Raw genomic sequence first — 15,980 nt, forward strand, 5'->3', positions numbered from 1 at the left:
GTCGTACAGTTGGATTGGCCATGCTAAATTCATAGAAATCATACAGTACAGAAAGAGGCCATTCGGCCCATCGAGTCTGCACCGACCACAATCCCACCCAGGCCCTACCCCCATATCCCTACATATTTTACCTGCTAAACCTACGCATCTCAGGACACTGAGGGGTAATTTTAGCATGGCCAATCAACCTAACCTGCACATCTTTGGACACTAAGGGGCAATTTAGCATGGCCAATCAACCTAACCTGCACATCTTTGGACACTAAGGGACAATTTAGCATGGCCAATCAACCTAACCTGCACATCTTTGGACACTAAGGGACAATTTAGCATGGCCAATCAACCTAACCTGCACATCTTTGGACACTAAGGGACAATTTAGCATGGCCAATCCACCTAACCTGCACATCTTTGGACACTAAGGGACAATTTAGCATGGCCAATCCACCTAACCTACACATCTTTGGACACTAAGGGACAATTTAGCATGGCCAATCCACCTAACCTGCACATCTTTGGACACTAAGGGACAATTTAGCATTGCCAATCCACCTAACCTACACATCTTTGGACACTAAGAGACAATTTAGCATGGACAATCAACCTAACCTACACATCTTTGGACACTAAGGGACAATTTAGCACGGCCAATCCACCCTAACCTGCACATCTTTGGACACTAAGGGACAATTTAGCATGGCCAATCCACCTAACCTGCACATCTTTGGACACTAAGGGACAATTTAGCATGGCCAATCCACCTAACCTTCACATCTTTGGACACTAAGGGACAATTTAGCATGGCCAATCCACCTAACCTGCACATCTTTGGACACTAAGGGACAATTTAGCATGGCCAATCCACCTAACCTACACATCTTTGGACACTAAGGGACAATTTAGCATGGCCAATCCACCTAACCTGCACATCTTTGGACACTAAGGGACAATTTAGCATGGCCAATCCACCTAACCCGTACATCTTTGGACTGTGGGAGGAAACCGGAGCACCCGGAGGAAACCCACTCAGACACGGGGAGAATGTGCAGACTCCACACAGACAGTGACCCGAGCCGGGAATCGAACCCGGGTCCCTGGAGCCATGAAGCAGCACGATTGGGCAAATCATATTTGCCCCTTAGTGTCCCAATGATGTGCGGGTTAGGTGGATTGGCCATGCTAAATTGTCCCTTAGTGTCCAAAGATGTGTAGGTTAGGTGGATTGGCCATGCTAAATTGTCCCTTAGTGTCCAAAGATGTGTAGGTTAGGGAGATTGGCCATGCTAAATTGTCCCTTAGTGTCCAAAGATGTGTAGGTTAGGTGGATTGGCCATGCTAAATTGTCCCTTAGTGTCCAAAGATGTGTAGGTTAGGGAGATTGGCCATGCTAAATTGTCCCTTAGTGTCCAAAGATGTGTAGGTTAGGGGGATTGGCCATGCTAAATTGTCCCTTAGTGTCCAAAGATGTGTAGGTTAGGGAGATTGGCCATGCTAAATTGCCCCTTAGTGTCCAAAGATGTGTAGGTTAGGGAGATTGGCCATGCTAAATTGCCCCTTAGTGTCCAAAGATGTGTAGGTTAGGGAGATTGGCCATGCTAAATTGTCCCTTAGTGTCCAAAGATGTGTAGGTTAGGTGGATTGGCCGTGCTAAATTGTCCCTTAGTGTCCAAAGATGTGTAGGTTAGGGAGATTGGCCATGCTAAATTGTCCCTTAGTGTCCAAAGATGTGTAGGTTAGGGTGGATTGGCCATGCTAAATTGCCCCTTAGTGTCCAAAGATGTGTAGGTTAGGGAGATTGGCCATGCTAAATTGCCCCTTAGTGTACCCAAACAGGCGCCAGAGTGTTGCGACGAGGGGAATTTCACGGTAACTACATTGCAGTGTTAATGTAAACCAACTCGTGACACTAATAAATAAACTTTAAACTTTAGAATCCATAGAATCCCTACAGTACACAAGAAGGCCATTCGGCCCATCGAGCCTGCACCAAACATAATTCCACCCAGGCCCTATCCCCATAACCCTACATATTTACCCTACTAATCCCCCTGATACTAAGGGACAATTTAGCATGGCCAATCCACCTAACCTGCAGATCTTTGGACACTAAGGGACAATTTAGCACGGCCAATCCACCCTAACCTGCACATCTTTGGACACTAAGAGACAATTTAGCACGGCCAATCCCCCTAACCTGCACATCTTTGGACACTAAGGGACAATTTAGCATGGCCAATCCACCCTAACCTACACATCTTTGGACACCAAGGGACAATTTAGCACGGCCAATCCACCTAACCTGCACATTTTGGACACTAAGGGACAATTTAGCATGGCCAATCCACCTAACCTGCACATCTTTGGACACTAAGAGACAATTTAGCATGGCCAATCCACCTAACCTGCACATTTTGGACACTAAGGGACAATTTAGCATGGCCAATCCACCTAACCTGCACATCTTTGGACACTAAGGGACAATTTAGCATGGCCAATCCACCTAACCTGCACATTTTGGACACTAAGGGACAATTTAGCATGGCCAATCCCCCTAACCTGCACATCTTTGGGCATGAAGGGACAATTTAGCATGGCCAATCCACCCATTCTACACATCTTTGGACACCAAGGGACAATTTAGCATGGCCAATCCACCCTAACCTGCACATCTTTGGACATTAAAGGACAATTTAACATGGCCAATCCACCTAACCTGCAGATCTTTGGACACTAAGGGACAATTTAGCATGGCCAATCCACCTAACCTGCACATTTTGGACACTAAGGGACAATTTAGCATGGCCAATCCCCCTAACCTGCACATCTTTGGGCATGAAGGGACAATTTAGCATGGCCAATCCACCCATTCTACACATCTTTGGACACCAAGGGACAATTTAGCATGGCCAATCCACCCTAACCTGCACATCTTTGGACATTAAAGGACAATTTAACATGGCCAATCCACCTAACCTGCAGATCTTTGGACACTAAGGGACAATTTAGCATGGCCAATCCACCTAACCTGCACATCTTTGGACACTAAGGGGCAATTTAGCACGGCCAATCCACCTATTCTACACATCTTTGGGCATGAAGGGACAATTTAGCACGGCCAATCCACCTAACCTACACATCTTTGGACATTAAAGGACAATTTAACATGGTCAATCCATCTAACCTGCACATCTTTGGACACTAAGGGGCAATTTAGCATGGCCAATCCACCCTAACCTACACATCTTTGGACATTAAGGGGCAATTTAGCACGGCCAATCCACCTAACCTGCACATCTTTGGACACTAAGGGACAATTTAGCATGGCCAATCCACCCTAACCTGCACATCTTTGGACACTAAGGGGCAATTTAGCATGGCCAATCCCCCTAACCTGCACATCTTTGGACACTAAGGGACAATTTAGCATGGCCAATCCACCCTAACCTACACATCTTTGGACACTAAGGGACAATTTAGCATGGCCAATCCACCTAACCCGCACATTTTGGACACTAAGGTACAATTTACCATGGCCAATCCCCCTAACCTGCACATCTTTGGAGTGTGGGAAGAAACCGGAGCACCCGGAGGAAACCCACGCAGACACGGGGAGAACGTGCAGACTCCGCACAGACAGTGACCCGAGCCGGGATTGAACCCGGGTCCCTCGCGCTGTGAGGCAGCAGCGCTAACCCGCTGTGCCGCCCTGCCTGCTTGTGACTAATTCATAAACTTTAAAAAACGTTAAGGCCCTTCGGTCCACGATAATGTGACAAACACGACCCGAAATTAAACCAATCCCTTCCGCCTTGGTCCATGTCGCTGTATTGCTCACATATTCCGGTGCTTATCTAAAAGCCCCTTAAACACCCTTCTCGTATCTGCTCCCACCACCCCTTGGCAACGTGTCCCAGACACCTAACACTCTCTGTGTAAAACACTTACCCCTCACGTCTCCTCTAAACTTTCCCCAGCACAGTGGATGGGGGGGGGGGAGAGAGTGTGGGGGAGAGACAGGTGTCCGCTGGGGGGAGAGTGGGGAGCCCAGGTCCCGTCCCCCCACCCCCGGGCTGTGATCGCAGCCCCCGCTCCCGCGGTGAGAAGCCCAGCTTACCTGGATCAGAACCTTTCCCAAGCACACAAACGGGGTGCTGACTTCCGCCAGGAACATACAACCCACAAAGAAATCCCCACGACCTTTCCGGAGGAACTGGGAAAGAGAGAACAGAGAGACAGAGAGAGAGAGTCAGAGGGGGGCAGAACAGACCCTTCAGCCCATCGAGTCTGTACCGACAATAACTACCTCTAAAGTGTCGCTAATCCCAGGTCCCTGCACCCGTCCCATATCCTGGGCACGTTCTGACGTTCCAAGTACTCGTCCGAGTATTTTTTCGGAGTGAAATTCTGATCTCTCATCCCCAATGAATCTCCTGTCCCTCACACTCAGAGTGACAGAGAGGGAGAGAGAGAGGGATAGAGGAAGAGAGAGAGAGACAGAGAGGGAGAGTGACAGAGAGAAGGAGAGAGACAGAGAGAGAGACAGAGAGAGAGAGAGAGGCAGAGAGAGAGACAGAGAGAGGGAGGGAGACAGAGAGAGAGACAGAGAGAGAGAGACAGAGAGAGAGAGAGGGGCAGAGAGAGAGAGGCAGAGAGAGAGACAGGCAGAGAGAGAGAGGGGCAGAGAGAGAGAGGGGCAGAGAGAGAGAGGGGCAGAGAGAGAGAGGGGCAGAGAGAGGGAGACAGAGAGAGAGAGAGAGGCAGTGAGAGAGAGAGAGAGGCAGAGGCAGAGAGAGAGAGGCAGAGAGAGAGACAGAGGCACAGAGAGAGGCAGAGAGAGAGAGGGCAGGCAGAGAGAGACAGGGGGCAGAGAGGGAGACAGAGACAGAGAGAGAGAGACAGAGAGAGAGAGGCAGAGAGCGAGAGAGAGAGGGTAGACAGACAGGGAGAGAGGGCAGACAGACAGAGAGAGGGGGCAGACAGACAGAGAGAGAGAGGGCAGACAGACAGAGAGAGAGAGACAGAGAGAGGGAGAGAGACAGAGAGAGGGAGAGAGACAGAGAGAGGGAGAGAGACAGAGAGAGGGAGAGAGACAGAGAGAGGGAGAGAGACACAGAGAGGGAGAGAGACACAGAGAGGGAGAGAGACACAGAGAGGGAGAGAGACACAGAGAGGGAGACACAGAGAGGGAGAGAGACACAGAGAGGGAGAGAGACACAGAGAGGGAGAGAGACACAGAGAGGGAGAGAGACACAGAGAGGGAGAGAGAGAGACACACAGAGAGAGAGAGACAGCGAGAGAGAGACAGCGAGAGAGAGACACAGAGAGAGAGAGACACAGAGGGAGAGACACAGAGAGAGAGACACACAGAGAGGGAGAGTGACACAGAGAGAGAGAGACACAGAGAGAGAGAGACACAGAGAGAGAGAGACACAGAGAGAGAGATACAGAGAGAGAGACACAGAGAGAGAGAGACACAGAGAGAGAGAGACACAGAGAGAGAGAGACACACAGAGAGAGAGACACACAGACAAAGAGACACACAGAGAGAGAGACACACAGAGAGAGAGACACAGAGAGAGAGAGACACAGAGAGAGAGAGAGACACAGAGAGGGAGAGAGACACAGAGAGGGAGAGAGAGATACAGAGAGGGAGAGAGACACAGAGAGAGAGAGACAGAGAGGGAGAGTGACACAGAGAGAGAGAGACACAGAGAGAGAGACACAGAGAGAAAGAGACACAGAGAGGGAGAGACAGAGAGAGAGAGAGAGACACAGAGAGAGAGACACAGAGAGAGAGAGACACAGAGAGAGAGACACAGAGAGAAAGAGACACAGAGAGGGAGAGACAGAGAGAGAGAGAGAGACACAGAGAGGGAGAGACAGAGAGAGAGACACACACAGAGACAGAGAGGGCCTGCTCCTGTGCCGTCCTGTGTCGCGATGTGTCGGTAAAGGAGTGGTCGTGTGTGTGTGTCTGGTGGGGATGACGTTCCAGAGGCCGGGAGGGCGGTGAGTAGCAGGGGTTAGGGGAGCACGGAGATGTCAGTGACGGGGAGAGGGGGACGGGGGAGACAGCACTCACCACGGATACGGGGAAGCAGACAGCGAACATGACGCTGTGATGGATGACCATGAGGAACTCCTTTCGCACGTAGCTCTTCAGAATCGCCCGGTTGTACGTGGCATCCAGTTCGTGCCCTTTAACCCGGTACTTGTACCAGTGGCAGAGATACATTGCGTAGATGTCGTAGGCGAAGTACGGGACGGCAAACAGGACGTACGCGTTAGTCAGCCAGTGCCTGCGGGGAGAGCGCAAACCCAGTCATTAACACACACATCGTCGATATCAGGGTGGACGCAGAGAGAGGGAGGGGGAACCGATCCTGGGCCCTCCACGCCCCATCCTTTCTCAGGAGGCTAAGGAAATTCGACACGTCCGCTACGACTCTGCGCTACGCACAGACTCCCGACAGGGCAGAAGGAGGCCATTCGGCCCATCGAGTCTGCACCGACCCACAGGCCCCGTCGCCATAACCCCATGCATTTACCCCAGCGAATCCCCCTGACACTAAGGGGCAATTTAGCACGGCCAATCCCCCTAACCTACACATCTTTGGACACTAAGGGGCAATTTAGCACGGCCAATCCACCTAACCTACACATCTTTGGACACTAAGGGACAATTTAGCATGGCCAATCCACCTAACCCACACATGTTTGGACACTAAAGGGCAATTTAGCATGGCCAATCCACCTAACCTACACATCTTTGGACACTAAGGGACAATTTAGCATGGCCAATCCCCCTAACCGACACATCTTTGGACACTAAGGGACAATTTAGCATGGCCAATCCACCTAACCTGCACATCTTTGGACACTAAGGGACAATTTAGCATAGCCTATCCCCCTAACCCGCACATCTTTGGACACTAAGGGACAATTTAGCATAGCCTATCCCCCTAACCCGCACATCTTTGGACACTAAGGGACAATTTAGCATGGCCAATCCACCCAACCTACACATCTTTGGACACTAAGGGACAATTTAGCATGGCCAATCCCCCTAACTTGCACATCTTTGGACACTAATGGACAATTTAGCATGGTCAATCCACCTAACCTACACATCTTTGGACACTAAGGGACAATTTAGCATGGCCAATCCCCCTAACCCGCACATCTTTGGACAATAAGGGACAATGTAGCATGGCCAATCCACCTAACCTACACATCTTTGGACACTAAGGGACAATTTAAAATGGCCAATCCACCTAACCAACACATCTTTGGACACTAAGGGACAATTTAGCATGGCCAATCCACCCTAACCTACACATCTTTGGACACTAAGGGACAATTTAGGATGGCCAATCCCCCTAACCTACACATCTTTGGACACTAAGGGACAATTTAGCATGGCCAATCCCCCTAACCCGCACATCTTTGGACACTAAGGGACAATTTAGCATGGCCAATCCCCCTAACCCGCACATCTTTGGACAATAAGGGACAATTTAGCATGGCCAATCCCCCTAACCCGCACATCTTTGGACAATAAGGGACAATTTAGCATGGCCAATCCCCCTAACCCGCACATCTTTGGACAATAAGGGACAATTTAGCATGGCCAATCCACCCAACCTACACATCTTTGGACACTATGGGGCAATTTAGCATGGCCAATCCCCCTAACCTGCACATCTTTGGACACTAAGGGGCAATTTAGCATGGCCAATCCCCCTAACCTACACATCTTTGGGACACTAAGGGGCAATTTAGCATGGCCAATACACCTAACCTACACATCTTTGGGACACTAAGGGGCAATTTAGCATGGCCAATCCACCTAACCTACACATCTTTGGGACACTAAGGGGCAATTTAGCATGGCCAATCCCCCTAACCTACACATCTTTGGGACACTAAGGGGCAATTTAGCATGGCCAATCCACCTAACCTACACATCTTTGGGTCACTAAGGGGCAATTTAGCATGGCCAATCCACCTAACCTACACATCTTTGGGACACTAAGGGGCAATTTAGCATGGCCAATCCCCCTAACCTACACATCTTTGGGACACTAAGGGACAATTTAGCATGGCCAATCCACCTAACCTGCACATCTTTGGACTGTGGAAGGAAACCGGAGCACCCGGAGGAAACCCACGCAGACACGGGGAGAATGTGCAAACTCCACGCAGACATCGCCCAGGACAAAGCAGCCCCGCTTAATTGGAACCACATCCACAAACATCCACTCCCTCCGCCACCCACGCTCAGTAGCAGCAGTGTGTACCATCTACAAGACGCACTGCAGCGACTCACTAAAGATCCTCAGACAGCACCTTCCAAACCCACGACCACTTCCATCGAGAAGGACAAGGGCAGCAGACACATGGGGAACGCCACCCCCAGCAAGCTCCCCTCCGAGACACTCACCGTCCCGACTTGGAAACATATCGGCCGCAGTCGCTTGGGTCAAAATCCTGGAGTTCCCTCCCCCACCACCTTCTCAAGGGGCCACTAGGGGTGGGCAATGAATGCTGGCCCAGCCAGCGACACCCATGTCCCACGTATCAATTAAAAAACCTCTCACCAACTTTTACAGATGCCCCATAGAAAGCATTCTTTCTGGTTGTATCACAGCTTGGTCTGGGGCTCCTGCTCTGCCCAAGACCGCAAGGAACTACAAAAGGGGGTCGTGAATGTAGCCCAATCCCATCACCAGCCTCCCATCCATTGACTCTGTCTACACTTCCCGCTGCCTCGGGGGGGGAAAGCAGCCGGCATAATTAAGGACCCCCGGACGCACCCCCGGACATTCTCTCTTCCACCTTCTTCCGTCGGGAAAAAGATACAAAAGTGTGAGGTCACCTACCGACCGACTCAAGAACAGCTTCTTCCCTGCTGCTTTTGAATGGACCTACCTCGCATTAAGTTGATCTTTCTCTACACCCCGAGCTGTGACTGTGACACTACATTCTGCACCCTCTCCTTTCCTTCTCCCCTCTGTACTCTATGAACGGTATGCTTTGTCTGTATAACGCGCAAGAAACAATATTTTCCACTGTATCCCAATACACGTGACAATAGTAAATCAAATCCTTTTCCTTCTCCCATAAGACACAGGAGCGGAATTAGGCCATTCGGCCCATCGAGTCTGCTCCGCCATTCTATCATGCCTGATATTTTCCCCATCCCCATTCCCCTGCCTTTTCCCCATAACCCCTGATCCCCTTATTAATCAAGAACCTATCTATCTCTGTCTTAAAGACACTCAATGACCCGGCCTCCACACCCTTCTGCGGCAAAGAGTTCCACACATTCACCACTGAAGAAATTCCTCCTCATCTCCGTTCTAAAGGATCGTCCCTTTAGCCTGAGGTTGTGTTCCCTCTGGTTCTAGTTTTTCCCACTAGTGGAAACATCCTCTCCACGTCCACTCTATCCAGGCCTCGCAGCATCCTGTAAGTTTCAATAAGATCCCCCCTCATCCTTCTAAACTCCAACGAGTACAGACCCAGAGTCCTCAACCCGTTCCTCATCCGACAAGCTCTTCATTCCAGGGATCGTTCTTGTGAACCTCCTCTGGACCCTTTCCAAGGCCGGCACATCCTTCCTTAGATATAGAACATAGAACAGTACAGCACAGAACAGGCCCTTCGGCCCACGATGTTGTGCCGAGCTTTATCTGAAACCAAGATCAAGCTATCCCACTCCCTATCATCCTGGTGTGCTCCATGTGCCTATCCAATAACCGCTTAAATGTTCCTAAAGTGTCTGACTCCACTATCACTGCAGGCAGTCCATTCCACACCCCAACCACTCTCTGCGTAAAGAACCTACCTCTGATATCCTTCCTGTATCTCCCACCACGAACCCTATAGTTATGCCCCCTTGTATTAGCTCCATCCACCCGAGGAAATAGTCTTTGAACGTTCACTCTATCTATCCCCTTCATCATTTTATAAACCTCTATTAAGTCTCCCCTCAGCCTCCTCCGCTCCAGAGAGAACAGCCCGAGCTCCCTCAACCTTTCCTCATAAGACCTACCCTCCAAACCAGGCAGCATCCTGGTAAATCTCCTCTGCACTCTTTCCAGCGCTTCCACATCCTTCTTATAGTGAGGTGACCAGAACTGCACACAATATTCCAAATGCGGTCTCACCAAGGTCCTGTACAGTTGCAGCATAACCCCATGGCTCTTAAACTCCAACCCCCTGTTAATAAAAGCTAACACACTATAGGCCTTCTTCACAGCTCTATCCACTTGAGTGGCAACCTTTAGAGATCTGTGGATATGGACCCCAAGATCTCTCTGTTCCTCCACAGTCTTCAGAACCCTACCTTTGACCCTGTAATCCACATTTAAATTAGTCCTACCAAAATGAATCACCTCACATTTATCAGGGTTAAACTCCATTTGCCATTTTTCAGCCCAGCTCTGCATCCTATCTATGTCTCTTTGCAGCCTACAACAGCCCTCCACCTCATCCACTACTCCACCAATCTTGGTGTCATCAGCAAATTTACTGATCCACCCTTCAGCCCCCTCCTCTAAGTCATGAATAAAAATCACAAAGAGCACAGGACCAAGCACTGATCCCTGCGGCACTCCGCTAGCAACCTGCCTCCAATCCGAAAATTTTCCATCCACCACCACCCTCTGTCTTCGATCAGACAGCCAGTTACCTATCCAATCGGCCAACTTTCCCTCTATCCCACACCTCCTCACTTTCATCATAAGCCGACCATGGGGGAACCTTATCAAACGCCTTACTAAAATCCATGTATATGACGTCAACTGCCCTACCTTCATCAACACACTTAGTTACCTCCTCAAAAAATTCTATCAAATTTGTGAGGCACGACTTGCCCTTCACGAATCCGTGCTGACTATCCCGGATTAATCCGCATCTTTCTAAATGGTCGTAAATCCATTACGGGGCCCAAAACATCTCACAATACTCCAAATGGGGGCTGACCAGAACCTGATACAGCCTCGGAAGTCCATCCCTGCTCTTGTATTCTAGCCCTCTCAACATGAAGGCTAACATTGCGTTTCTCTTCCTAACCGCCGACTGAACCTGCTCGTTAACCTCAAGAGAATCTTGAACAATGACTCCCAAGTCTCTTTGAGCTTTCTCGACACCCTAGCTGTGACTGTAACACTACATTCTGCACTCGCTCCATTCCTTCTCTATGAACGGTATGCTTTGTCTGTACACCGCGCAGGAAACAATACTTTTCACTGTATCCCAGTACACGTGACAATAAGAAATCAAAGACAGTCGGTAGCCCCTGTGGGGGACACTGACCCTCACACAGCTGATGAATAAGTTTCGCATCCTCTCCATTTCCTATCAGATATTTTCCCCAGTCCCCGCTCTCAAAGAACAATACAGCACAGGAACAAGCCCTTCGGCCCTCCAAGCCCGCGCCGCTCCCTGGTCCAAACTAGACCATTCTTTTGTATCCCTCCATTCCCACTCCGTTCATGTGGCTGTCTCGATAAGTCTTAAACGTTCCCAGTGTGTCCGCCTCCACCACCTTGCTTGGCAGCGCATTCCAGGCCCCCACCACCCTCTGTGTAAAATACGTCCTTCTGATACCTGTGTTAAACCTCCCCCCCCCTCACCTTGAACCTATGACCCCTCGTGAACGTCACCACCGACCTGGGGAAAAGCTTCCCACCGTTCACCCTATCTATGTCTTTCATAATTTTATACACCTCTATTAGGTCACCCCCTCACCCTCCGTCTTTCCAGTGAGAACAACCCCAGTTTACCCAATCTCTCCTCATAACTAAGCCCCTCCATACCAGGCAACATCCCGGTAAACCTCCTCTGCGCTCTCTCCAAAGCCTCCACGTCCTTCTGGTAGTGTGGCGACCAGAACTGGGCGCAGTATTCCAAATGCGGCCGAACCAACGTTCTATACATCTGCAACATCAGACCCCAACTTTTATACTCTATGCCCCGTCCTATAAAGGCAAGCATGCCATATGCCTTCTTCACCACCTTCTCCACCTGTGACGTCACCTTCAAGGATCTGTGGACTTGCACACCCAGGTCCCTCTGCGTATCTACACCCTTTACGGTTCTGCCATTTATCGTATAGCTCCCCCCTACGATAGTTCTACCAAAATGCATCACTTCGCATTCATCTGGATTGAACTCCATCTGCCATTTCTTTGTTCAAATTTCCAGCCTATCTCTATCCTTCTGTAGCCTCTGACAATGTTCCTCACTATCTGCAAGTCCAGCCATTTTCGTGTCGTCCGCAAACTTACTGATCACCCCAGTTACACCTTCTTCCAGATCGTTTATATAAATCACAAACCCCAGGATCTTTTATTCTCCACAGTCATTGAGATATCCAGCATGGAAACAGGCCCTTCAGCCCAACCCCTCCATGCTGGCCAGGTTTCTCATAGATTAGAAACCCTACAGTGTAGAAGGAGGCCGTTCGGCCCTATCCCCGTAACCCACACATTTACCCTGCTAATCCCCCGACACTAAGGGGCAATTGAGCATGGCCAATCCATCTAACCTGCACATCTTTGGACACTAAGGGACAATTTAGCATGACCAATCCCCCTAACCTACACATCTTTGGACACTAAGGGACAATTTAGCATGGCCAATCCACCTAACCAACACATCTTTGGACACTAAGGGACAATTTAGCATGGCCAATCCACCTAACCTACACATCTTTGGACACTAAGGGACAATTTAGCATGGCCAATCCACCCAACCTACACATCTTTGGACACTAAGGGGCAATTTAGCATGGCCAATCCACCCAACCTACACATCTTTGGACACTAAGGGACAATTTATTATGGCCAGTCCACCTAACCTACACATCTTTGGACACTAAGGGGCAATTTAGCATGGCCAGTCCACCTAACCTACACATCTTTGGACACTAAGGGACAGTTTAGAATGGCCAATCCACCTAATCTACACATCTTTGGACAATAAGGGGTAATTTAGCATGGCCAATCCACCCAACCTACACATCTTTGGACACTAAGGGACAATTTAGCATGGCCAATCCACCCAACCTACACATCTTTGGACACTAAGGGACAATTTAGCATGGCCAATCCACCCAACCTACACATCTTTGGACACTAAGGGACAATTTAGCACGGCCAATCCACCCAACCTACACATCTTTGGACACTAAGGGACAATTTAGCATGGCCAATCCACCCAACCTACACATCTTTGGACACTAAGGGACAATTTAGCATGACCAATCCACCCTAACCTACACATCTTTGGACACGAAGGGACAATTTAGCATGGCCAATCCACCCAACCTACACATCTTTGGACACTAAGGGACAATTTAGCACGGCCAATCCACCCAACCTACACATCTTTGGACACTAAGGGACAATTTAGCACGGCCAATCCACCCAACCTACACATCTTTGGACACTAAGGGACAATTTAGCACGGCCAATCCACCCAACCTACACATCTTTGGACACTAAGGGGCAATTTAGCATGGCCAATCCACCCAACCTACACATCTTTGGACACTAAGGGACAATTTAGCATGGCCAATCCACCCAACCTACACATCTTTGGACACTAAGGGACAATTTAGCACGGCCAATCCACCCAACCTACACATCTTTGGACACTAAGGGACAATTTAGCACGGCCAATCCCCCTAACCTACACATCTTTGGACACTAAGGGACAATTTAGCATGGCCAATCCACCCAACCTACACATCTTTGGACACTAAGGGGACAATTTAACATGGCCAATCCACCTAACCTACACATCTTTGGACACTAAGGGACAATTTAGCATGGCCAATCCACCCAACCTACACATCTTTGGACACTGAGGGACAATTTACCATGGCCAATCCAGCGAACTTGCAATTTATCATGCCCAATTGAACCTTAGTTTTCAAACTCCTTCTCTGTCTCGTGTTCAAACCGCCTCTCTCTGGCAGTGCCCCACTCGCTCTCCGCCCCACTCTCTCTCCCGTCCCACTCTCTCTCCCGTCCCCACTCTCTCTCCCGTCCCACTCTCTCTCCCGTCCCCACTCTCTCTCCCGTCCCCACTCTCTCTCCCGTCCCCACTCTCTCTCCCGTCCCCACTCTCTCTCCCGTCCCCACTCTCTCTCCCGTCCCCACTCTCTCTCCCGTCCCCACTCTCTCTCCCGTCCCCACTCTCTCTCCCGTCCCCACTCTCTCTCCCGTCCCCACTCTCTCTCCCGTCCCCACTCTCTCTCCCGTCCCCACTCTCTCTCCCGTCCCCACTCTCTCTCCCGTCCCCACTCTCTCTCCCGTCCCCACTCTCTCTCCCGTCCCACTCTCTCTCCCGTCCCACTCTCTCTCCCGTCCCACTCTCTCTCTCTCTCCATCCTCCCCTTCGCCACACTTATGCCTCGGATTCACTCACCGATCCTCCATGACATGTTTCCGACAGGATTTTACGATGATGATACCAGCACTGGAAGCCATGATAGCCTGTACGGTGGAGACTATTCTAGAGACGGAGAGAGGGAAAGGATGGAAAGGGGAGTGTGCGAGAGAGAGAGAGAGAGAGGGGGTGATGGAGAGAGTGAGAGAGAGAGAGAGGGGGTGGGATGGAGAGACAGTGACAGGGGATGGGGAGAGAGAGGGGATGGAGAGAGACAGGAGATGGAGAGAGATGGGGATGGAGAGAGAGAGGGGGGATGGCGAGAGAGAGAGAAGGGATGGAGAGAGAGAGAGAGTGAGGGTGGACAGAGAGGGAGAGAGGGTGGATGGAGAGAGAGAGGGTGGATGGAGAGAGAGAGGGGGGATGGAGAGAGAGAGATGGGGGGATGGAGATGAGAGATGGTGGATGGAGAGAGAGAAGGGATGGAGAAAGAGAGAGAAGGGATGGAGAGAGAGAGAGAAGGGATGGAGAGAGAGAAGGGATGGAGAGAGAGAGAGGGGATGGAGAGAGAGAGATGGGATGGAGAGAGAGAGGGGGATGGAAAGAGAGATAGGAGGGATGGAGAGAGAGAGATAGGGGGGACGGAGAGAGAGAGAGAAGGGATGGAGGGAGACAGAGAAGGGATGGAGAGAGAGAGGGGGGATGGAGAGAGAGTGGATGGAGAGAGAGAGGGAGAGAGGGGATAGAGAGAGAGAGTGAGAGAGGGGATGGAGAGAGAGAGAGCAAGGGGGGGATGGAGAGAGAAAGAGAGGGGATGGAGAGAGTGAGAGGATGGAGAGGGAGAGAGGGGATGGAGAGAGAGCGGGGATGGAGAGAGAGAGAGAGAGAGGCGGTGGCGAGAGAGAGGGGGGAATGGAGAGAGAGAGGGGGGATGGAGAGAGAGAGGGGGGATGGAGAGAGAGAGGGGGGATGGAGAGAGAGAGGGGGGATGGAGAGAGAGAGGGGGGATGGAGAGAGAGAGGGGGGATGGAGAGAGAGAGGGGGGATGGAGAGAGAGAGGGGGGATGGAGAGAGAGAGGGGGGATGGAGAGAGAGAGGGGGGATGGAGAGAGAGAGGGGGGATGGAGAGAGAGAGGGGGGATGGAGAGAGAGAGGGGGGATGGAGAGAGAGAGGGGGGATGGAGAGAGAGAGAGAGGGGGGATGGAGAGAGAGAGAGGGGATGGAGAGAGAGAGAGGGGATGGAGAGAGAGAGGGCATTGAGAGAGAGAGAGGATAGAGAGAGAGAGAGAGGATGGAGCAAGAGATGGGATGGAGAGAGAGGGGATGGAGAGAGTGAGGGGATGGAGAGAAAGAGAGAGGGGATGGAGAGAGAGAGAGGGGATGGAGAGAGAAAGAGAGTGGATGGAGAGAGAGAGAGGGATGGAGAGAGAGAGAAGGGATGGAGAGAGAGAGAAGGGATGGAGAGAGAGAGGGGGAATGGAGGGAGAGAGAGTGGATGGAGAGAGAGAGGGGGGATGGAGAGAGAGAGGGGGGACGGAGAGAGAGAGAGGGGACGGAGAGAGAGAGAGGGACGGAG

At 50.7% G+C, this 15,980-nt stretch overlaps 1 protein-coding gene across 1 annotated transcript in view; it reads right to left on the reverse strand.

Moving 5' to 3' along the window:
* LOC144490930 (ceramide synthase-like) overlaps positions 1-14,537 on the reverse strand; it is a 15,190-nt gene extending 653 nt beyond the window's left edge. Inside the window, exons 1-3 of the mRNA XM_078208613.1 lie at positions 14,443-14,537; positions 6,083-6,299; positions 4,115-4,210 (exon numbers count right to left, since the gene is read on the reverse strand). Coding sequence (XP_078064739.1) covers positions 4,115-4,210; positions 6,083-6,299; positions 14,443-14,504 — 375 coding nt within the window. The 5' untranslated portion in view covers positions 14,505-14,537. The remainder of the gene's footprint in view (positions 1-4,114; positions 4,211-6,082; positions 6,300-14,442) is intronic.
* Positions 14,538-15,980: the final 1,443 nt, after the last annotated feature.

This window comes from Mustelus asterias, unplaced genomic scaffold (genome assembly GCF_964213995.1).
Source record: "Mustelus asterias unplaced genomic scaffold, sMusAst1.hap1.1 HAP1_SCAFFOLD_4051, whole genome shotgun sequence".
NCBI classification, from domain to species: domain Eukaryota; kingdom Metazoa; phylum Chordata; class Chondrichthyes; order Carcharhiniformes; family Triakidae; genus Mustelus; species Mustelus asterias.